This window comes from Leucoraja erinacea, unplaced genomic scaffold, assembly GCF_028641065.1.
Source record: "Leucoraja erinacea ecotype New England unplaced genomic scaffold, Leri_hhj_1 Leri_671S, whole genome shotgun sequence".
NCBI classification, from domain to species: Eukaryota; Metazoa; Chordata; class Chondrichthyes; order Rajiformes; family Rajidae; genus Leucoraja; species Leucoraja erinaceus.
The window spans coordinates 15314-38007 of NW_026576588.1; the positions used below are offsets into that span (position 1 = coordinate 15314).

Genomic DNA, 22694 nt, shown 5'->3' on the forward strand with positions numbered 1-22694 from the left:
GGGGAGAGAGGTGAAGTTGGAGTGTGGGGGCAGGCTCGTGAGTCCCGTGTAGATTTTAAAATGAGTGAGTGTGGGGGGGAGGATTTTATTAAAAAATGTGTACATAAGAATGTCCAAATGTTTTGAGGAGTGGATGAGTTAATGTAAAAGTGAAATCGTTAGCGACATGGAAAAAATCTCTGAGTTTTTCTGTGTGGTTTTGGCGGACCAAGGAATCAAAGGCCAAATCAGACAGACAGACAGACAGACAGACAGACAGACAGACAGACAACAGACAGACAGACAGACACACGCAGTTTTAATAGATAGATAGATAGATAGATAGATAGATAGATAGATAGATAGATAGATGATATGATGAATGTTATTGAGCAGGATTGTTATTATTAACAAAGTTTAAGAGGTTTAATGTATACCACCGCTGGTGCCTTGCATACCACCACTGTGTTTGGTGGTGGCATCCTCATTTAGGTTCCTATAGTAAACGTATAACGTAACTAAACCCTATGTTGTTTCTTTTTGTGCTTATATGTTGCAGTTTCACATTTGAATACAGTAAAGCATTAAACGACAGCTCGTCTCTACTGGTCTTTATTGGATCAATTGTTTAGCTTGCTGGATAGCTGGATAGGGACATTCAGTGAGTCCAGTTTAATCCTAGAGTAAATCAGTGGGTCAGGCAGCATCTCTGGAGAAAATGGAAGGTGATGTTTCGAGTTAGAATTGAAGAATTGTGTCCAACAAAGGCCCCAACACTTGTGATAAATCAACGGTTAGACTTCCAGTCAGAAAAACAACCATGCATCACTAACTACCCACTGCCTTATTAACTAGACAATTTTGTACCCAGTTTGCCTAAATATATTGGATCTCAGGTGCCCTTACTTTACTCAATGAGCTGACTGACTACACAGAGTTTATCAAAAACCTTGATCAAATTTATCAAATACCTCCTTACCTACATCACTTTTCTTCATAGCCCCCTCAAAAAATTCAAACAGATTTGCGAGACAGAACTTCCCATGCACAAATTTATGCCGACTTCCATGATCAGAACCAGACCTTCAAATGGATTATATATGACATCTCTCTGATTTTTTTTTCAATAGTTCCATAACTACTGACATAAGGCTCAACGGCATAACGTTTCTTTCCATATCCACATCATCCTTCTTGAATGTGGAAACAATATTAGCTATCTTCCAGTCTTCCGATACCTCAACCTGTGGTTACAAAGCATAAATCTCCATCAGAGCCTCATCAATCTCCTTCCTTGCTGCCCATAAAACCCTGGGATAAATTTTGTTAGGCTCTGCGGATTTGCCGCTTTAATATTGTTTAATATCTCCAACACTTTCTCTTTCCTGAATGTCCCAAACCATCAATCTCTACCTCCTAATGCTCTAATTTCTCCATCAGTTCGTGCTGGTCAATACTGACAGAAAGTGATATCCTGAGGCTCCACACAACAGCTTCCCTTTTAGAGTGGATCTATTCCTTCTCTAACACACCCCCATTCCTCACCTCTTGGCGTCTAATATAATTATTAAAACGTTTTGGAATTATCTTTAAATCTTTTGCCAAACGCCATTTCAGCAGCCCCTTTTTGCCCCCCTAATTGCTTTCTAATCTTATATATGTAGGAAGGAACTGCAGATGCTGGTTTAAATCGAAGGGAGACACAAAATGCTGGAGTAACTCAATGGGACAGGCAGCATCTCTGGAGAGAAGAAATGGGTGACGTTTTGGGTTGAGACACTTGTTCAGACCGTTCTAATCTTATATGCTCTACAAACTCCAGTCTGAGGTCTCAGTTGATAACAATTCCACCTTTCACCATTGTGAAATTCCACATGTTGTTTCCATAGATCAATAGTATCAATTGTCACACAGTAGGTCCAAAAACATGCATATGTAAAATTACAAGATAATCTCCAGAATCAAGGCGCGTAATTACACAATTGCAACAAAATTTAAGAATCAAAAAACATAAGTGAAGCATAGGAGATGGAGGGTTGGCATGTCTTGGAATTGATGCAAATAAATAAAATTACCATCTTTGATCTACATTTAACCTACTGCATTGGTTTTGGCATTGCAATGGTGCATTGGATATATTAACAAATCTTGAATTCCACCTACAATAATTTAGTTTTATTGAAAGGTTGACATTTTGCAATATTATTTTCAATGTACATAAATAAAATAGGTTTGAAAAATAATTCCAAACTACACACAATAATTGGAATAAACAAAATCTGGAAGAGATTCCTTCAAATGTACGTTATCAGAGCACTAGAATATTCCCATTTGAAAAATGGATTTTGAAAATAAAATCATAAAGAGCTTTTAAGCTTCATAACTAGCTTGAGTTATCGTCCTTTTCAATGCCCTCCTGTAATATTCCCATTCAATTGGATATTGATACACTGCTAAATTCAACAATGACAGTTTGTAGTAGTTGAAGGAAGCAGGTGAGAGCCAGATAAACCAAATCTGGAATTCTACATATTTTCCTCCAGAAATGTTTTGGTCTATAGCCGGCCTTCTTCCAGATACAAAGGTTTTAAATTTGGAATTCGCTTTTTCACATCACAAAGTTCCTTGATAATCTTGCATTTGCACATGTAGACACATAAAAAGTACTAAAGCACTTCAAAACATAATTTTACCTACATGATTATTATAAATTATTTTCAATAACTGAAAATTGCTCTGGTGCTCTCTGTGAAAGGTAAATTTACATCTTACAGTAAAATGCAACCATACCTGTAGTTAAAATTTTTGTTGATAAAATCCATCTGTGGTACTGAAGCAACATGGACTTTGACCTCTTGGCTCCCTCCAGCCGAGCTCAGGTAATCCACTGTCCATTTCGATGTGCATGCACCCAGGTAAATTCCTTTAAGAACTGCTGGTTTTCTCTGAGGATTGTTTAAAAAAAAATGTAAATTACCTAAAAACTTACTAACCTAAAAATCTGAGATCATGCCAAATTGAGTAATACACAGGAAAATTGAAAGGAAATTATGGAAAATATGGTGAATAATTTGTTTGGGTAGCTTTCACCGTGAGTCATGCAGTAGGCCTTTACCTTTGTCGTTGGCCAGACAACAGCCAACATTTCTGTTGGAAATGAACAACAGAATTACTTCTCGAAATAATATTTTCCATTGGTGCAGCCTAAGGGTACCAATGAGGTCAGGGAAACCCAAAGGAAAAAGGATGTGAAAGTAGCAGACTCATCATGCATTGTATACAGATGCTGCAATTATTGGCAGCGATACTCAAGAAGGAAACTGGGACGCAGAAAAATGGATTTGGCAGGAGCTGCAGGCAAGATATTGATGTCACTTTAATTTCCATCTCTTTGCTGATTTAACTCAGGGTTTAATCGTTGTGGTAAGTAATAAAGTTATATTTGCGGGCCACCAGTCACACCTTTAAAAGCAAATTTCTGACAGTTACTGTGGAAGTAGATGCTGCATGTTCAAATACAAAACCGTGCGTAAATCGGTTCAATTATTAATCACCTTTGTTCTACCGTATCTTGCAATATTCTAAACAAATATTTGTTTTATTAAATTCATATACCCGCTTGTACATTAACTAAATAAAGCAATCGAAGATTTTTTATTAAAGCCCTTTAATTGTACACTTACATAGCTAATGTCCCAAGTAAAGTCTTGTGTGGGCCACTTTCTAGTGATCAGCAACTTATTTGGGTCTTTGGCACATCTTGAAATCTTCAGATTATCTTCTCAAAGGTACATTTCAAACAAAGTGGATTATCCATCGTTATCCGTTAATTAGATCTGTTCTATTCTATGCTTTCCTCAGCCTCTATATTATGATTGCCAAACACTTTGTTGTGGCTACACTGGCCACAAACCTGCCTTTGACAACAATCCCTGCTGTCCTTCTGGTTTGTATTTTTAATGAAGATTGCTCAAGTCTATGGAAGTTTTTATGGAACTTTAAAGAATTATGATTTCAAATTTCACTTGTCAGGAAATTGCAGGGCTCTAAGTTCTGAATTTTCACTCCATCTGAAATAAGTAAATTGTATGTGTATTTTAGGTTGTGAATAGAGAATCTTAGAATTCCAATCTCGACAATATCATTAGGAAGGCATTAGTCTCATTTTATACATTAATATCAGATTTTTTCATTATAGCAGCCAATCACATCAACTTGGTTATAAGTCTCCAGAAAAATGTATTAGGAGGCACCTTGTCAAACAATGTGTGGAAACTATGACCCAGAGTGATGTTACTCACACTCCAGTCCAGCTAGCCCCAAGTGTTTGAATTGTACAGCTATTGATGGATTGGAAATGTACTTAATTATATTATTAACTGACTAGAGTTTGCATCAATAATGGTTCTATGAGCTATTGATCTAATGTGTTGTCAGAAGGAGGGATAATTTATTAACTAACCAAAGAGTTATAGCAGACAAGGTTTGGATTACTGCATCAACCAGCACACAATGAGTATATTCAAAGCAGTGACCATGACTTGTAGACATCACAAATGCAGTGGGAGCCACAGTAGCAAAGTGGTGGAGCTGCTGCCTCTGCTTCCCGGAGCTCCCGCAACGCGACTTCTCCAGCCCGTGTCGCGGGGTTGGAACGACCCGGACCGGGACCGTACATCACCTGGCGCGGCTTCATGGCCGTGGGACTGATCATCACCCGCCTGGGGCTTGGACATCGGGAGAGAAATTGAGAGCAGGGAAGAGAAAAGACTTTGCCTTCCATCACAGTGGGTTCACAGTGGGTTCACTGTGATAGATGCGTGTGTGAATTTAATTGTGTGTATGTCTGTAGGACATTGTCTTTGTTTGTATGGCTGTGTAAACAAAATTTCGTTTGAGTCTCACTGGGGCTCAAATGACAATAAATTTGTATTGTATTGTATTGTATTGTATTGTATCTGTGCTGAGTTTGTGGACACAGCGCAGATCATCACACAAACCAACTAACTCCCTGGACTCCATTTATATACCACACTGCGTCGGCAAGGCTAGCAGCATAATCAAAGATGGGTCGCACCCTGGTCACTCCCTCTTTTACCCTCTCCCATCGGGCAAAAGGTATAGAAGTGTGAAAACGCACACCACCTGATTCAGGGACAGTTTCTTCCCAGCTATTATCAGGCAACTCAATCGTCCAACCCCAACCAGAGAGCAGTGCTGAATTACTATCTACCTCTTTGGTGACCCTCGGACTATCTTGAGTAGGACTTTGCTGACTTTACCTTGCAAAAAACATTATTCCCTTCTCATGTACAGTGGCTTGCAAAAGTTTTCATACCCCTTGAACTTTTCCACATTTTGTCACGTTACAACCACAAACGTCAATGTATTTTATTGGGATTTTATGTGATAGACCAACACAAAGTGGCGCATAATTGTGAAGTGGAAGGAAAATGATACATGGTTTTCAAATGTTTTTACAAATAAAAAACTGAAAAGTGTGGCGTGCAAAAGTATTCAGCCCCCTTTACTCTGATACCACTAAATAAAATCCAGTGCAACCAATTGCCTTCAGAAGTCACCTAATTAGTAAATAGAGTCCACTTGTGTGTAATCTAATCTCAGTATGAATACAGCTGTTCTGTGAAGGCCTCAGAGGTTTGTTAGAGAACATTAGTGAACAAACAGCATCATGAAGCTCAAGGAACACACCAGACAGGTCAGGGATAAAGTTGCGGAGAAGTTTAAAGCAGGGTTAGGTTATAAAAAAAATATCCCAAGCTTTGAACATCTCACGGAGCACTGTTCAATCCATCATCCGAAAATGGAAACCTACCAAGACTACCAAGAAACCTACCTAAACTGACAGGCCAGGCAAGGAGAGCATTGATCAGAGAAGCAGCCAAGAGGCCCATGGTAACTCTGGAGGAGCTGCAGAGATCCACAGCTCAGGTGGGAGAATCTGTCCACAGGACAACTATTAGTCGTGCACTCCACAAATCGGGCCTTTATGGAAGAGTGGCAAAAGGAAAGCCATTGTTGAAAAAAAAGCCATAAGAAGTCCCGTTTGCAATTTGCCATAAGCCATGTGGGGGACACAGCAAACATGTGGAGGAAGGTGCTCTGGTCAGATGAGACCAAAATTGAAGTTTTTGGCCTAAATGCAAAATGCTATGTGTGGCGGAAAACTAACACTGCACATCACCCTGAACACACCATCCTCACTGTGAAACATGGTGGTGGCAGCATCATGCTGTGGGGATGCTTTTCTTCAGCAGGGACAGGGAAGCTGGTCAGAGTTGATGGGAAGATGGATGGAGCCAAATACAGGGCAATCTTGGAGAGTCTGCAAAAGACTTGAGACTGGGGTGGAGGTTCACCTTCCAGCAGGACAACGACCCTAAACTACAATGGAATGGTTTAGATCAAAGCATATTCATGTGTTAGAATGGCCCAGTCAAAGTCCAGACCTAAATTCAATTGAGAATCTCTGGCAAGGCTTGAAAATTGCTGTTCACAGACGCTCTCCATCCAATCTGACGGAGCTTGAGTTATTTTGCAAAGAAGAATGGGCAAAATTTTCAGTCTCTAGATGTGCAAAGCTGGTAGAGACATACCCCAAAAGACCTGCAGCTGTAATTGCAGTGAAAGGTGGTTCTACAAAGTATTGACTCAGGGGGGCTGAATACTTTTGCACGCCACTCTTTTCAGTTTTTTATTTGTAAAAAGATTTGAAAACCATGTATCATTTTCCTTCCACTTCACAATTATGCACCACTTTGTGTTGGTCTATCACATAAAATCCCAATAAAATACATTTACGTTTGTGGTTGTAACGTGACAAAATGTGGAAAAGTTCAAGGGGTATGAAAACTTTTGCAAGCCACTGTATCTATGTGCTGTAAATGGATCGATTGTAATCATGTCTTGTCATTCTGCTGACTGGATTGCACGCAACAAAAGCTTTTCACTGTACCTCGGTACACATGACAATAAACTTAACCTTGTGTGTTCTCCCTATGACCGTGTGGGTTTCCTCTGAATGCTTCAGTTTCCTCCCACATCCCAAAGACGTGCAAGTTTGCAGGTTAGTAATAGATGTCAGTCGATAGTCTATCTCCTATGATGGGAGGATGACTAGCTGATATCACAGGAAATACTATCGACTGACATCTATTATAAACCTACTGAATCCCACAACTATCTAGGTTATACTTCGTCCCACCCAGCTAACCGCACACTCTATCCCCTACCCCCAACTCCATGGTCTATGCCACTTTGGTGCGCAAGATGAGGTGTTCCATGCCAGGCCATCCAAGATGTCCTCATTATTTAGGGAATGGGGGTTGCCTTCTTCCACCATTCACACAACGGGTGGTGGGGGTATGGAACAAGCTGCCAGAGGAGGTAGTTGAAACTGGGACTATCCCAACATTTAAGAAACAGTTAGACAAGTAGGACACGTTTGGAGGGATTTGGACCAAGTGCAGGCAGGTGGGACTAGTATAGCTGGAACATGTTGGTTGATGCGGGCAAGTTGGGCCGAAGAACCTGTTTCCACATTGTATAACTCTATGACTATCACAGATGAGGCCATAACTACGGTCTCCTTGATATCCTGCTGCTCCACTCTTGCTCCCCATTCTAGATGAATCACCAGGGTTCGAAATTAACGATTGCCCGGGTGCCAATGGCGACCTAAAGTCCCACCGGACAACCTAAAAGCCATGCCATTTTGCCCACTTGGCAAGCACCCAGGACACCTATCGTTGAACTCTGAGCAGGCCCCCCTCTCTATCTCTGTCACTCTCCGTCTCCACCCGCCATCTGTATCAGTTCTCCGTTCCTCATAGAAACATAGAAAATAGGTGCAGGAGTAGGCCATTCGGCCCTTCGAACCTGCACCGCCATTCAATATGATCATGGCTGATCATCGAACTCAGTATCCCATCCCTGACTTCTCTCCATACCCCCTGATCCCTTTAGCCACAAGGGCCACATCTAACTCCCTCTTAATTATAGCCAATGAACTGGCCTCAACTACCTTTTGTGACAGAGGATTCCACAGATTCACCACTCTCTAAAAAATGATTTTCTCATCTAAAGACTTCCCTCTTGTCCTTAAACTGTGACCCCCTAGTTCTGGACTTCCCCAACATCGGGAATAATTTTCCTGCATCTAGCCTGTCCAACCCCTTAAGAATTGTGTACGTTTCTATAAGGTCCCCCCTCAATCTTCTAAATCCTAGCGTGTACAAGCCGAGTCTATCCAGTCGTTCTTCGTATGAAAGTCCTGCCATCCCAGTCCTGCTCATCCGCCGGCACGGCCGGACGTTTTGCTCATGCGCACTGCCACGGCCTGCACATCCTCCCCCATGCACATGCGCACGGCCAGCACATCATCGGCCGTGGTTGTGCGCATGTGCCGCCCTGCACATGAGTATTGCCACGACAACTGGTCGGCGCCGGGCACTTTCTCCCTCCCTTTGCATTGTGGGAGATCTGGCCGCCATTGCTGTCCGGTCGCCATGGTCTGGACAGAAGAAATTGGGTGGCGCTTCGGATGGAGGCCCGTCTTTAGATTTCCTCTGGTTTTAGTGTTTTTAGTTTAATTTAAAGTTACAGGGTGGAAACAGGCCCTTCAGCCCACATCGACCATCGATCACCCGTACACTAGTTCTATCCCACACATTAGCGACGCAAGTCAAGAGTGTTTTATTCTCTTATGTTAGAACAATGAAATCCTTACTTGCAGCAGCAGAACAGAATATGTAAACATAGTACTCTGTAAACAATGCTATAAACGAGAAAATGTGGAAGGAAATTGGTGAAACCAAATCTGGAGTATGGTGTACAATTTTGGTCGCCCAATTATAAGAAGGATGTCAACAAAATTGAGAGAGTACAGAGGAGATTTACTAGAATGTTGCCTGGGTTTCAACAACTAAGTTACAGAGAAAGGTTGAATAAGTTAGGTCTTTATTCTCTGGAGCACAGAAGGTTAAGGGGGGACTTGATAGAGGTCTTTAAAATGATGAGAGGGATAGACAGAGTTGATGTGGACAAGCTTTTCCCTTTGCGAATAGGGAAGATTCAAACAAGAGGACATGACTTCAGAATTAAGGGACAGAAGTTTAGGGGTACCATGAGGGGGAGCCATTGTGGGGGGATGTTCTATGTGTTTAAGACTCTCATTGGTGTTATGTCTGTATTCTTTTTTTGTGTGCTCCAAAATGGCAAAAAGCATTTAACTTCACTACACCTCGGTGTATGTGAATGTGAATGTGACTAATAAAATACCTTTGATACCTTTGATTTGTGCCTGGAAGGTCATGTTTGACTAATCTTCTTGAATTTTTTGAAGAGGTTACTAGGGAAATTGATGAGGGTAAAGCAGTGGGAGTTGTCTATATGGACTTTAGTAAGGCCTTTGACAAGGTTCCTCATGGAAGGTTGGTTAAGAAGGTTCAATAGTTGGGTATAAATGCAGGGGTAGCAAGATGGATTCAACAATGGCTGAATGGGAGACGCCAGAGAGTAATGGTCTTGTTTGGATGGCTGTTTGTCAGGATGGAGGCAGGTGACTAGTGGGATGCCTCAGGGATCTGTGTTGGGTCCACTGTTGTTTGTCATGCACATCAATGATCTGGATGAAGGTGTGGTAAATTGGATTAGTAAGTATGCAGAAGATTTTTGCCTCCATCACAGTGAGGAGGTGCTTGGTGAACTCACTGTGGTGGATGTTAATTTGTGTTTACTGTCTGTTCTGTTGTCTATTATTGTATTATTGTATGTATGACTTCAGGCACAACATTTCTGAAAGGTCTGAATGACAATAAAGGAAGTTCAATTCAATTCAATTCAATTCCATACTAAGATAGGTGGTGTTGTGGATAATGAAGTAGATTTCCAAAGTCTACAGAGAGATTTAGGCCATCTGGAAGAATGGACTGAAAGATGGCAGATGGAGTTTAATGCTGATAAGTGTGAGGTGCTACATCTTGGCAGGACAAATCAAAATAGGACGTACATGGTAAATGGTAGCGAATTGAGGAATGCAGTTGAACAGAGGGATCTAGGAATAACTGTGCATAGTTCCCTGAAAGTGGAATCTATTGTAGATAGGGTGGTAAAGAAAGCTTTTGGTATGCTAACCTTTATAAATCAGAGCATTGAGTATAGAAGTTGGGATGTAATGTTGAAATTGTACAAGGCATTGGTGAGGCCAATTCTGGAGTATGGTGTACAATTTTGGTCGCCCAATTATAGGAAGGATGTCAACAAAATAGAGAGTACAGAGGAGATTTACTAGAATGTTGCCTGGGTTTCAGCAAATAAGTTACAGAGAAAGGTTGAATAAATTAGGTCTTTATTCTCTGGAGCGCAGAAGGTTAAGGGGGGACTTGATAGAGGTATTTAAAATGATGAGAGGGATAGACAGAGTTGACATGAACAAGCTTTTCCCATTGAGAATAGGGAAGATTCAAACAAGGGGACATGACTTCAGAATTAAGGGACAGAAGTTTAGGGGTAACATGAGGGGGGACTTCTTTACTCAGAGAGTGGTAGCGGTGTGGAATGAGCTTCTAGTGGAAGTGGTGGAGGCAGGTTCGATTTTATCATTTAAAAATAAATTGGATAGGTATATGGATGGAAAAGGAATGGACGGTTATGGTCTGAGTGCAGGTAGATGGGACTAGGGGAAAATAATTGTTCGGCACGGACTTGTAGGGCCGAAATGGCCTGTTTCCGTGCTGTAATTGTTATATGGTTATTTGAAGCAGAAATAATATTTGAATGCTTCATTCAGGGCTGCCAACATTGGATGAGAGTTGTGAGTGAGAAATTGCGAGAGACCAAGCCCAAGGGAACATAGTGACTGGGGGGAGGTGGGGGGGGGTGGGAGGAGGGTGTCCCCCTCCCATTAGTACAGTACTTTTCAGCATAAAATTGTGCAATATGGTGCATACTGTAGCGAGTCTTTTAACCTACACTTGAATACAATATATATGCTTTAAAATGGATTAGCTATGAATAAGGTTAGAGTAAATTACATTCCTAATTACATTCCACAGTATGGTAGAGAATTCCCCCCAGCAGGTAGTGTAGCTGGGATATGTTGGCGGTTGTGGGCAAGTTGTGCCGAACGACCTGTTTGCACCCTGTATCACTCTATGACTACATTATACCTCCACCATGCATGAATGCTTCAAAATCAAGTAATCGAGTTTTATTGCCATATACTCAAGCATAGAAAAATAGAAAAATAGAAAATAGAAGGGACAGAAGTTTAGGGGTAATATGAGGGGAGCTTTTTTACTCAGAGGGTGGTAGCGGTGTGGAATGAGCTTCCAGTGGAAGTGGTGGAGACAGGTTCATTGGTATCATTTAAAAATAAATTGGATAGGCATATGGATGAGAAGGGAATGGAGGGTTATGGTATGAGTGCAGGCAGGTGGGACTAAGGGAAAAAAAGTTGTTCGGCACGGACTTGTAGGGCCGAGATGGCCTGTTTCCGTGCTGTAATTGTTATATGGTTAAAAGCCAAGCCAAGGCAAACAATTGGGCTGCAGCTACATGACACGTTATATGCAGGAATAGGCCATCGGCCCTTCGAGCCAGCACTGCCATTCAATATGATCATGGCTATTCATCTAAAATCAGTACCTCTTTCCTGTTTTTCCCCATATCCCTTGATGTCGTTAGCCCCAAGAACTAAATGTAACTCTCTCTTTAAAACATCCAGTGAATTGGCCTGCACTGCCTTCTGTGGCAGAGAATTTCACAGATTCACAACTCTCTGCGTGAAGAAAGTTTGTTCTCATCTCAGTCCTAACTGGCCCCCCTTTTATTCTTAAACTGTGACCCCTGGTTCTGGACTCCCCCAACATCGGGAACATTTTTCCTGCAGTTACAGTAAGTGAAAATCTAGCAGGCAAGCAGGATGCTTTCTCCAACCACCCCCATTTGAAGTCCACTATCTTCCATCATTTCTACCCAGTGCTTGGTACTTACTTCCAGCAGCCACTGGTTGTCCTCCAGGATGCACCGGGCCGCAGCCTGATCCATGCCGGTCACCTAGGCGAATTTGGCACAGAGACTCTCACGGCAGCGGCGCAACGTTTCCGATGCCTCCGACGGCCCGGGACTCTTCCACTGAGGCTGCTCCATGGCCGGAGCTGCAGTGAGCGACTCGCCAGTCCGGCAAACACTCGCCAGCCCAGCTCCCCGTCCGCACCTGTCCCTGACGCTGCTTCTGCTTCCAACACCCGTGGCCCATGCAGTTGATATGAGTCTTGAAATTTTCGTTGATCACAGAATTTCTCACAACAGAGCGAGAGAAATTTGTGATCAGCGTGAGAATTTGGCAAAATGCGTGATTCTCACGTTCAATGCATGGAAGTTGGCAGCCCTGACTCTATCCCCCTCTCTCCACACTCTCCCCCTCTCTCTGTCCCCCTCTTTAGTTCCTCTCTCCACCTCTTTCTCTCCCCTCTCTCCCTCCCACCTCACTCTCATCCCTCTCTCCCTCCCCCTCATCCACTCTCTCCCCCTCTATCTCTCCCTTCCCCCTCTCTCTCCCCTCACTCTCTCTCCCCTCTCTCACCCCTTCCCTCTCTACTCTCTCCCCCCTCTCTCTCTCCTCTCTTCCCTTCGCTCTCCCTCCCCTCTCTCTCTTCTCCCTCTCTCCCTCCCACCTCACTCTCTCCCTCTCGTCCCCTCTCCTCTCTCCCCCCACCTCCTCTCTCTCCCTCCCTCTCCCCTTCTCTTTTGCTCCCCTCTCTCTTCCCCTCTCTTTCTTCTCTCTCCCCCCCCTCTCTCTCCCTTGCTTCCCCCTTTTTCCCTCTCTCTCTCTTTCTCCTTCCCTACCTCCCCCTCTCTCTCTCCACACACTATCTCCCCCTCTCTCTCTCACCTCTCTCTCCTCTCTATCTCCTCACCCTCTCTCCCCTATTTCTCCCTCCCATCTCACTCTCCCCCTTGCTCTCTCCTTCTCCTCTGTCTCTATCTCCTCCTTCTCTTTGCCCCATCTCTCTCTCTTCCCCCCTCTCTCCCTTTCCTCTCGCCCTCTCCCTCTCCCTCCCCCCCCCGCACCTCCCTCCCCCCCCCTCTCTCTCTCCCTCTCTCTCCCCCCTACCTCTCTCTCCCCTCTGCCCCCCCCTCCCTCTTCTCACACTCCATTCACGCCCCCTCTGTCTGTCACCTCTCACCCCTTCTCTCTCCCCACTGTCTCCCTGTCTCCTTCCCCTCTCTCTCTCGCCACCTCCCTTTGAGAGTCTGTCCCTTCGGCACAGAGACTCTCGCGGCAGCGGCACTTCCGATGCCTCCGACAGCCCGGGACTCTCGCACTGTCCGGAGTGCTCCATGGCCGGAGCTTCAGTGAGCGACTCGTCAGCCCTGCAAACACTCGCCTGTCCCGTCTCCCCGCATCTGTTCCCGCCGCTGCTTCTGCTTCCATCTCTCCCTCAGCCCCGGCTCTCCAACACCCGCAGACCATGCAATTTATCTGAGTTTTGAAATTTTCGTTGATCACCGAATTTCTCACCACAGTGCGTGAGAAATTTCTGATCAGCATGAGGGAGTGAGAGTTTGCCTGAGGGCGTGATTCTCACGCTCAAAGCGTGAGAGTTGACAGCCCTGCTTCATTCAGCATAATTCCGACTGGTAACTACGCACTTCGTCAAAGCACATTATTGCACGGGTCATGCAGGCAGTCTTAAATGACCACCTAAACTGTCATTTGGCAACCTAAAAAGCTGCCTAGGTTACCCGGCTGGAAACAGCGAAATAAAGTTGTGAGAGCCCTGATATTGCTGATTTGATCCATGCCTGGTATTGCTATTGCTGACCCGATCCATGATCCATGCCGGGTTTCCACTGTGCCATCTTGTGGTATGCTATTAGCTAAGTGCAGGTTTCAGTCTGATTTACTATGTGGACCCATACAGAGGCTAACGCATTGTTCTCTGAATGTTATTTGAATAAAGTACTATTTTATGAAGTTAAACGACTTATGGTTATCACTGCTTCATACACCATTCCTCCTAGTCGTTACCTTTCACCCCATCAGCTGTCACATACAACACATAATCCTCCAACATTAAGGAAATGGTAGATGAGTTGAACAGGTATTTTGGATCCGTCTTCACTAAGGAGGACACAAACAATCTTTCTGATGTACTAGTGGACAGAGGATCTGGGGTGGTGGAGGAACTGAAGGAAATCCACATTAGGCAGGACATGGTGTTGGGTAGACTGATGGGAATGAAGGCTGATAAATCCCCATGATCTGTTGGTCTGCATCCCATGGTACTTAAGGATGTGGCTCTAGAAATTGTGGACGCTTTGGTGATCATTTTCCAATGTTCTATAGATTCAGGATCAGTTCGTGTGGATAGCATGGTAGCTAATGTTATCCCACTTTTTAAGAAAGGCGGGAGAGAGAAAACAGGAAATTATAGACCAGTTTGCCAGACATTGGTGGTGGGGAAGATGCTGGAGTCAATCATAAAAAATGAAATAGTGGCACATTTGGATAGCAGTAGCAGGATCGGTCCGAGTCAGCATGGAATTACGAAGAGGAAATCATGCATGACTAATCTTCTGGAATTTTTTGAGGATGTAACTAGGAAAATGGCCAGTGGATGTAGTGTATCTGGACTTTCAGAAAGCCACTGATTAAGGTCCCACATAGGAGATTAGTGGGAAAAATTAGGGCACATGGTATTGGGGTAGAGTGCTGACATGGATAGAAATCAGTTGGCAGACAGGAAACAAAGAGTGGGGATAAACGGGTTTCTTTCAGAATGGTAGGCCGTGATTAGTGGGGCACCGCAAGGCTTGGTGCTGGGACCGTAGCTATTTGCAATATATATTAAAGATTTAGATGAAGGGATTCAAAGTAACATTAGCAAATTTGCAGATGACACAAAGCTGGGTGACAGTGTGAACAGTGAGGAGGATGCTATGAGAATGCAGGGTGACTTGGACAGGTTGGGGGAGTGGGCAGATGCAGGCAGATGTTTAATGTGGATAAATGTGAGGTTATCCACTTTGGTAGCAAAAACAGGAAGGTAGATTATTATCTAAATGGTGTCAAGTTGTGAAAAGGGGAAGTACAATGGGATCTGGGGGGTCCTTGTTCATCAGTCAATGAATGTAAGCATGCAGGTACAGCAGGCAGTGAAGAAAGTGAATTGGCCTTTATAACAAGAGTAGTTGAGTATAGGAGCAAACAGGTCCTTCTGCAGATAGTGAGATTACACCTGCAGTATTGTGTGCAGTTTTGGTCTCCAAATTTGAGGAAGGACATTCTTGCTATTGAGGGAGTACAGCGTAGGTTCACATGGTTAATAGGGTGATTTCACGAAAGGTCACTGGAGCGTAGATCCACACCCACGTGACTGAAAATTTTAACTGGAGGACACTTGTCACTTCCGGTACATGTTAGTGAATGGGAAAACACGCACTTTCACACCCGTTAAAAACATCGAAAACGGCCAGTTTTTGAGCTGCAATTTACTGTGCCAGTCGGTTTGACCGTGAGGCACAGCTACCTAAATTTACAGTCCAAAAAAAAGATAGAAACTAAGGTAAATTCAAGAGGGAGCTGAAGGTGCAAAAACAGCGGAAGTGCTTAGCGGACATTTGTCGTGGAGATTTAAAGATCCAAAATATCAGGAATTATCGCGTTTGCTCGCTGCATTTCATCAAAAGTAAGGCATTATTGACTTTTTTAATCTTTATTCATTTGTTATATGAAAAGTTTTAAAAGTGAAAAATCCGTCAGTAAAATTGCAAAATCGCCCATGGTTCTCAGGTGGGTTTTAATATGCAAAATGAAAACGCTTCTGAAGCTCCATTTACCATTTAAATAATCGTAAACTATCAAGCGTTTTTCATTTTGCATGTTAAAACCCACCTGAGAACCATGGGCGATTTTGCAATTTTACTTACGGATTTTTCACTTTTAAAACTTTTCATATAACAAATGAATAAAGATAAAAAAGTCAATAATGCCTTACTTTTGATGAAATGCAGCGAGCAAACGCGATAATTCCCGATATTTTGGATCTTTAAATCTCCACGACAAATGTCCGCTAAGCACTTCCGCTGTTTTTGCACCTTCAGCTCCCTCTTGAATTTACCTTAGTTTCTAACTTTTTTTTGGACTGTAAATTTAGGTAGCTGTGCCGCACGGTCACCCTGACTGGCACAGTAAATTGCAGCTCAAAAACCGGCCGTTTTCAATGTTTTTAACGGGTGTGAAAGTGCGTGTTTTCCCATTCACCAACATGTACCGGAAGTGACAAGTGTCCTCCAGTTAAAATTTTCGGTCACGAGGGTGCGGATCTACGCTCCAGTGACCTTTCGTGAAATCACCCTATTCCCAGGATGGCGGGACTGTCATATTCTGAGAGAATGGAGCGGCTGGGCTTGCACACTCAGGAATTTAGAAGGATGATAGGGGTTTTAGAGCTAGAGGCAGGAAACATGTTCATGATGTCAGGGGAGTCCAGATCCAAGGGCCATAGTTTAAGAATAAGGAGTAAGCCATTAGAACGGAGATGCGGAAACACTTTTTCACAGAGATTTGTGAGTCTGTGGAATTCTCTGCCTCAGCGGGCGGAGGCCGTTTCTCTGGAAAATTTCAAGAGAGAGCTTGATAGGGCTCTTGAATATAGCGGAGTCAGGGGATTTGGGGAGAAGGCAGGAACATGGTACTGATTGTGGATGATCAGCCATGATCACATTGAATGGTGGTGCTGGCTCGAAGGGCCGTATGGCCTACTCCTGCAGCACAATTTCATTTCAATTAAAGCCTGTTTTTGTTACTGTTGTGTAAGGAACTGCAAATGCTGGTTAACACCGAAGATAGGCACATAATCAATGCTGGAGTAACTCAGCGGGACAGGTGACATTTCGGTCGAGGCCCTTCTTCAGACTGGGAGCGGAGGTTGTTACTGTATGATGCCAGACTGTTGGTAAACAGCCAAGAAAAATGACTTACCAGTGGGTAAACCTCTCGCAAAAACGTGTCCTTGTCCGCATGGTTGTGTACAGCGACGGCAGCCTTGCTGCAAACAACAGCAGCAGCAGCGTCCATGTTGGGCCCAGGCCGCAGGAAGCAATGCCGGCGTTTCCATAGCGATCACCTCACGTCCGTCCGCCCCAAACTAGAAACCCCCGGACTCCCGTCTACAGAGACAGAGAGAGAGAAAAAAAAATACAAATAAGGAAAATGTTGTTAACACAGCAGATTAGGCAGCACCTCCGAAAATAAAAACAACATTCATTGATCATCTGAAGCTTCCTTGAGCATCTCGACCTAAAACGTCTCCTATTCCTTCTCTCCAGAGATGCTGCCTGGCCTGCTGAGTTACTCCAGCTTTTTGTATCTATCTTTAATAAAGACGAAAAGATAGACACAAAATGCTGAAGTTACGGTGGGTCAGGCAGCATCTCTGGAGAGAAGGAATAGGAGAGGTTTCGGGTCGAGACCCTTCTTCAGTCTGAGACTTAGGGGAAAGAGAGACGAGAGATATAGACGATGTTGTAGAGATATAAAGCAAATGAATGAAAGATATGCAAATAACTAACGATAATAAAGGAAACACGCCATTGTGTGTTAGGTGGGAATGAGTACAGATAATGAGACTCAACAAGGAGACTTTGAAGCTGGGGGAGGGATGGAGAGAGGGAATACCGGGGTTACTTGAAGTTAGATAAATCAATCTTCATACCACTGTGCAGTAAGCTGCACAAGAGTAATAACGACTAATAACATTGGCGTTTCAGTGGGGAGACTCGGCATCGAGAATGATCTCCATGGGGGTGAGTGAGTGAGTGAGTGTGTCTCGGCATCGCCGGCTGCGTTTCTCCGCGGACCCGTTGTGTTGAGGGACCGGTCGATGCCGCCAGTGACTCGAGGGAGGAGGCGCTAAGATGGCGCTGGGCACCAAACACTGGCGCCTGGTGCGGCTGGCTCTCGGCGCCCTGTCCCGGGCTGGAAGAGGGCAGCGCTGTCCCAGGTTTCCCCCTCCATCGCCCGCCCTGATGCCGGCCCCCTGTGCTCGGCGCTACAGCTCCGAGCGGGAGCCGCGGCCGTCGAGCAAGAAGGTGGTGGTGGTCGGTATCCCCAACCCCTTCACCTGGGCCCGCACTAAGATGTATTTCTTCTTGATCAGAGCTTATTTCGACCAGGACTTCACCTTCGACGAGTTTGCTGCCGGTGCTAAACAAGTGAGTGTAGAACAGTGTAGGAAGCAACTGTAGATGCTGGTTTACACTGAACAAAGACACACAATGCTGGAGTAACTCAGCCGGACAGGCAGCATCTCTGGAGAGAATGAATAGGTGACGTTTCAAGTCGAGATCCTTCTTCTGGCTGGGTTGGTGTCGACTTCATTCAAGAAACTTGCATCTTGCCAGCCGGACAACTTTTTGTTGACACGAGGAAATGCAGATGCTGGAATATTTAATAAAACACAAAGTGCTGGAACAACGAGGTACCATCTGTAGAGCGAATGGACGGGGACGATTCCGGTCGCGGCGACTCCTTTCTTCAAACCTCAGACCCTTTTCCTTGAAGACGGGACTAACCGAAACGTCCTCTGTCTATTCCCTCCAGAGCTGCTACCTACCCCGCTGCGTTTCTCCAGCACTGTTTGTGTGGGTTTTTTTTAGGGTGGGGGAGAGAGACGGGGATGATGCCCGTGGAGGTGGACAGACGGCCGCAGTCCTCTGCCAGTGACCTTGAGGGTTACAGTTCCTGAAGTGCACAGTTTTATGGGATGTGCCTCAAATAAGACAAAGCATTTTAGATCCTGCCTGGTCTGAATGGAGAAAAACTCTTCAACTTGCTGCAACTCGGCCTAGAATACCCACTCAGCCTGCTTCTTTACCATCCAAAGTTTCTGTACAATATTAATCTTATGGATGATTATAAAATAATGAGAAGAATAGATCAGGTAAATGCACATAGTCTCTTGCCCAGAGTAGGAGAACCGAGGACCAGAGGACATAGGTTTAAGGTGAAAGGGTATACATTTAATAGGAATCTGAGGGGTAACTTTTTCACACAAAGGGTGGTGGTGGATGTATGGAACAAGCTGGCAGAGGAGGTAGTTGAGCAGGGACTATTGCAATGTTTAAGAAACTTGGACGGGTACATGGATAGGACAGGTTTGGAGGGACATGGGCCAAACGCAGGCAGGTGGAACAAGTGTAGCTGGGACATGTCGGTCAGTGTGGGCATGTTGGGCCAAACAGCCTATTTCCATGCTCTAACTATGATTCTATTTCTCTAACCATCAGAATTCATTGCATTAGCCAGTCTGGCAACACAATTTAAGAAGTAGAGAGATGAGTAGAAAAACGGAACTAGCTTGAATTAGATTACTTTTGTGACCTTGATTCATCATTAAGATTTTAACAAATTAATAACTTAGGGCAGCACAGTGGTGCTGCTGGTCGAGCTGCTGCCAGAGTTCCGGACTCAATCCTAAACTCGAGTGCTATTTATGTGGAGTTTGTACGCTCTCCCTATGACCATGTGGGATACCTCAGGGTAGATACAAAATGCTGTAGTAACTCAGCAGGGACAAGCAACACATCTGGAGATCAGGAATGGGTGACTTTTTGGGTCGAGACCTTTCTTCAGACCTTGGGGTGTTTCGGTTTCCTCCCACATCATAAAGACACGTAGGTTTATAACTTAATTGGTCTCAGTAAAATTGTCCTAATGTGCAGGGTGGTTGAGAAAGTAGGATAACATAGAACTAGTATGAAACAAAAAACTACATAGTACAGCATAAGAAGAGGTCATTCAGCCCACAATGTCTGCTGAACATGATGATGTCCTTCTCTCAATTTACTATACATAATCCATATCCCTATATTCCCTGCAAATCCCAAAGTATCTTGAATGCCACTATTGCATCTGCCTCAATCACCAGCTCTGGCAGGGCATTCCAGGTTCTCAACATGCTGCCCTACCCATCTCCCTTAAACTTTGGCCCTCTCATCTTAAAGCTATGCCCTCAAGTATTTAATTTTTTAATCCTAGGAAAAATATTTTGACTCTCTATCCTATCTATGCCTCTCCTAATTTTACATCCTTCTATCAGGTCTCCCCACAACCTCTGAAGTTCCAGAGAAAACAATCCAAGTCTGTCCAACCTCTCCCTGTAGCTAATACCCTCTAATCCATGTATCGCCTTGGTAATTCTCTTCTGCATCCTTTCCAAAGTTTCCACATCCTTCCTGTACTTGGGCGACCAGAACCACATGTAACGCATCCAAACCAATGTCCAACAAAGCTTTATCATAATTTCTTGACTCTTATACTCAATGCATTTTCCTATGAAAGCAAGAATGTCAGATGTTTTCTTTACCACTCTATCTCCCTGTCACTTTCAGGGAGTTATGGACTTGGACCCCAAAATCGCTCTAATCCACGCTGTTGGTGGTCATGCATTAATTGTACATTTTCCCTTAGACTTGAACTTTCCAAAGTGCCACACCTGATATTTACTCAGATTAAGCGCTATCTGCCATTTGCCACCCATTTTTGTAGCTGACTTATCTCGGCATACATCTTGACAGCCTTCCTCACAGTCTGCGACCCCAGCAAAATTGCTGTGAACTGCAAACGTGCCAACCAATCCATCTACGTTTACGTCCATGTCATTTATACATATCACAAAAAGCAGCGGTTCCAGCATTGATCCCTGCAGATCTCCACTGGTCACAGACCCACAGCCTGAATATAGTCCTTCCACCACATTCCTCTGTCCTCTATCAGTAAGCCACTTCGGAATCCATACCACCAAGTCTTTGTAAATCCTGTGTATTTTAAATCAGTCTCTTGTAGTTTAATCAACGCGGCAGACTTTATGTTGCTTTCTATAATTCCAGACAATTACAATCTCCCAGGAGAGTAACAACATCCTCCTTGTTCATTAGTGTTATGAATATTCTACATTTAATATATGGTGTCTCATCATTGAAGTTAATTGACCTAGATGCACAATATTGGGAACAGTACATCTTAGTAGTTATATCTTATCACATGAATGACTCCACTGTTTTCCTAACATCCTTCCATCCCTGTGCGAACCCAAGAGCAAGCTTTGACTTATTCTTCGTTTAGTTCAGTTTAAAGATACAGGTCAGAAACAGGCCCTTCGGCCCATTGAGTCCATGCCCACCAGCGATCCCCGCACATTAACACTATCCTACACACACTAAGGACAGTGTACACTTATACCATGTCAATTAATCTACAAACCTGGACGTCTTTAGAATGTGGGAGGAAACTGAATATCTGAGAACACCCAAGTGGTCAAGGGGAGAGCGTACAAACCCCATACAGACAGCACTTGTAGTCGGGATCGAACAAGGGTCTACTGGTGCTGTAAGGCAGCAACTCTACCACTGTGACATCATAATGCCCTTTCTATTTGTATTGATTTGTATCTGTTAATCAAGGTCTAAAGTACAGCTGGGGACTTAGGAGAAGAGTAGTTGAGTAGGACATTCAACCTCTTATACTCAATATATATGTGAAACATGGGTACATACAGCAAAGTTGCAGTGGTCAATGTCTATCTATTTACAGCAACTACTCAAAACAATAATCTTTATCCCAGGTCACCAGTAGGAATCCTGAACCAAGATTTACATGGTACCGTGTGTATAGATACATAGACAATACGTGCAGGAGTAGGCCATTCGAGCCAGCAATGCCATTCAATGTGATAATGGCTGACTATCCACAATCAGTAACCAGTGCCTGCCTTCTCCCCCTTGATGCCACTAGCCCTGAGAGCTCTATCTACCTCTTTTTTGAATGTATCCAGTGAATTGGCCTCCACTGCCTTCCAAGGCAGAGAATTCCACAAATTCACAACTCTGTGACAATATATTTCCTCATCTCAGTTCTAAATGGCCTACCACTTATTCTTAAACTGTGCCCCTGGTTCTGGATTCCCCCAACATAGGGAACATGTTTCCTGCATCTAACTTGTCCAATCCCTTAATAATTTTACATGTTTCTATAAGATCCCCTCTCATCTAAATTCCAGTGAATATAAGCCCAGTTGTTCCATTCTTCCATCATATGACAGTTACGCCATCCCGGGAATTAACCTCGTGAACCTACGCTGCACTCTCTCAATAGCATGAATGTCCTTCCTCAAATTAGGCGACCAAAACTGCACACAATACTCCAGGTGTGGTCTCACCAGGACCCTGTATAACTACAGAAGGACCACTTTGCTCCTATACTCAACTTCTCTCGTTATGAAGGCCAACATGCCATGAGCTTTCTTCACTGTTTGCTGTACCTGCATGCTTACTTTCAGTGGCTAATATACTAGGACACCCAGGTCTCGTACTTCCCCTTTTCCTAACCTGACACCATTCAGATAATAATCTGCCTTCCTGTTCTTGCAACAAAAGTGGACAACCTCACATTTATACTGCATCTGCCATGCACCTGCCCACTCACCCAACCTGTCTGTCACCCTGCATCCTCATAGCATTCTCTTCACAGTTCACACTGCCATCCAGCTTTGTGTCATCTACAAATTAGCTAATGTTATTTTTAATTCCTTCATCTAAATCTTTAATGTATATAGTAAATAGCTGCAGTCCCAGCAGCGAGCCTTGCGGTACCCCACTAGTCACTGCCTGACATTCTGAAAGGGACC

The 22694-nt window shown here is 43.9% G+C and overlaps 2 protein-coding genes across 4 annotated transcripts in view; one reads left to right on the forward strand and one right to left on the reverse strand.

The window, feature by feature from the left end:
* Positions 1–329: 329 nt before the first annotated feature.
* LOC129694445 (tRNA wybutosine-synthesizing protein 5-like) lies at positions 330–22547 on the reverse strand. 2 transcript variants are annotated; one of them, XM_055631163.1, is made up of 4 exons: positions 17724–17858; positions 16991–17178; positions 2770–2924; positions 330–1223 (listed from the first exon to the last, which is right to left on the reverse strand). In XM_055631163.1, the coding sequence occupies exons 2-4, from the start codon at positions 17084–17086 to the stop codon at positions 1196–1198; spliced, it is 279 nt and encodes a 92-aa protein (XP_055487138.1). In that variant the 5' UTR covers positions 17087–17178; positions 17724–17858; the 3' UTR covers positions 330–1195. The 2 variants fall into 2 exon arrangements, 1 of the variants encoding a protein (XP_055487138.1); XR_008723004.1 differs by lacking the exon at positions 17724–17858 and adding an exon at positions 18493–22547 and having other exon boundaries at positions 331–1223.
* Positions 17872–22694, forward strand: part of LOC129694444 (m-AAA protease-interacting protein 1, mitochondrial-like) — a 29619-nt gene continuing 24796 nt past the window's right edge. The window contains exon 1 of one of the 2 annotated variants that reach the window (XM_055631162.1): positions 17872–18222. In XM_055631162.1, coding sequence (XP_055487137.1) covers positions 17926–18222 — 297 coding nt within the window. In that variant the 5' untranslated portion in view covers positions 17872–17925. The remainder of the gene's footprint in view (positions 18223–22694) is intronic. The other variant, XM_055631161.1, reaches the window with a different exon arrangement.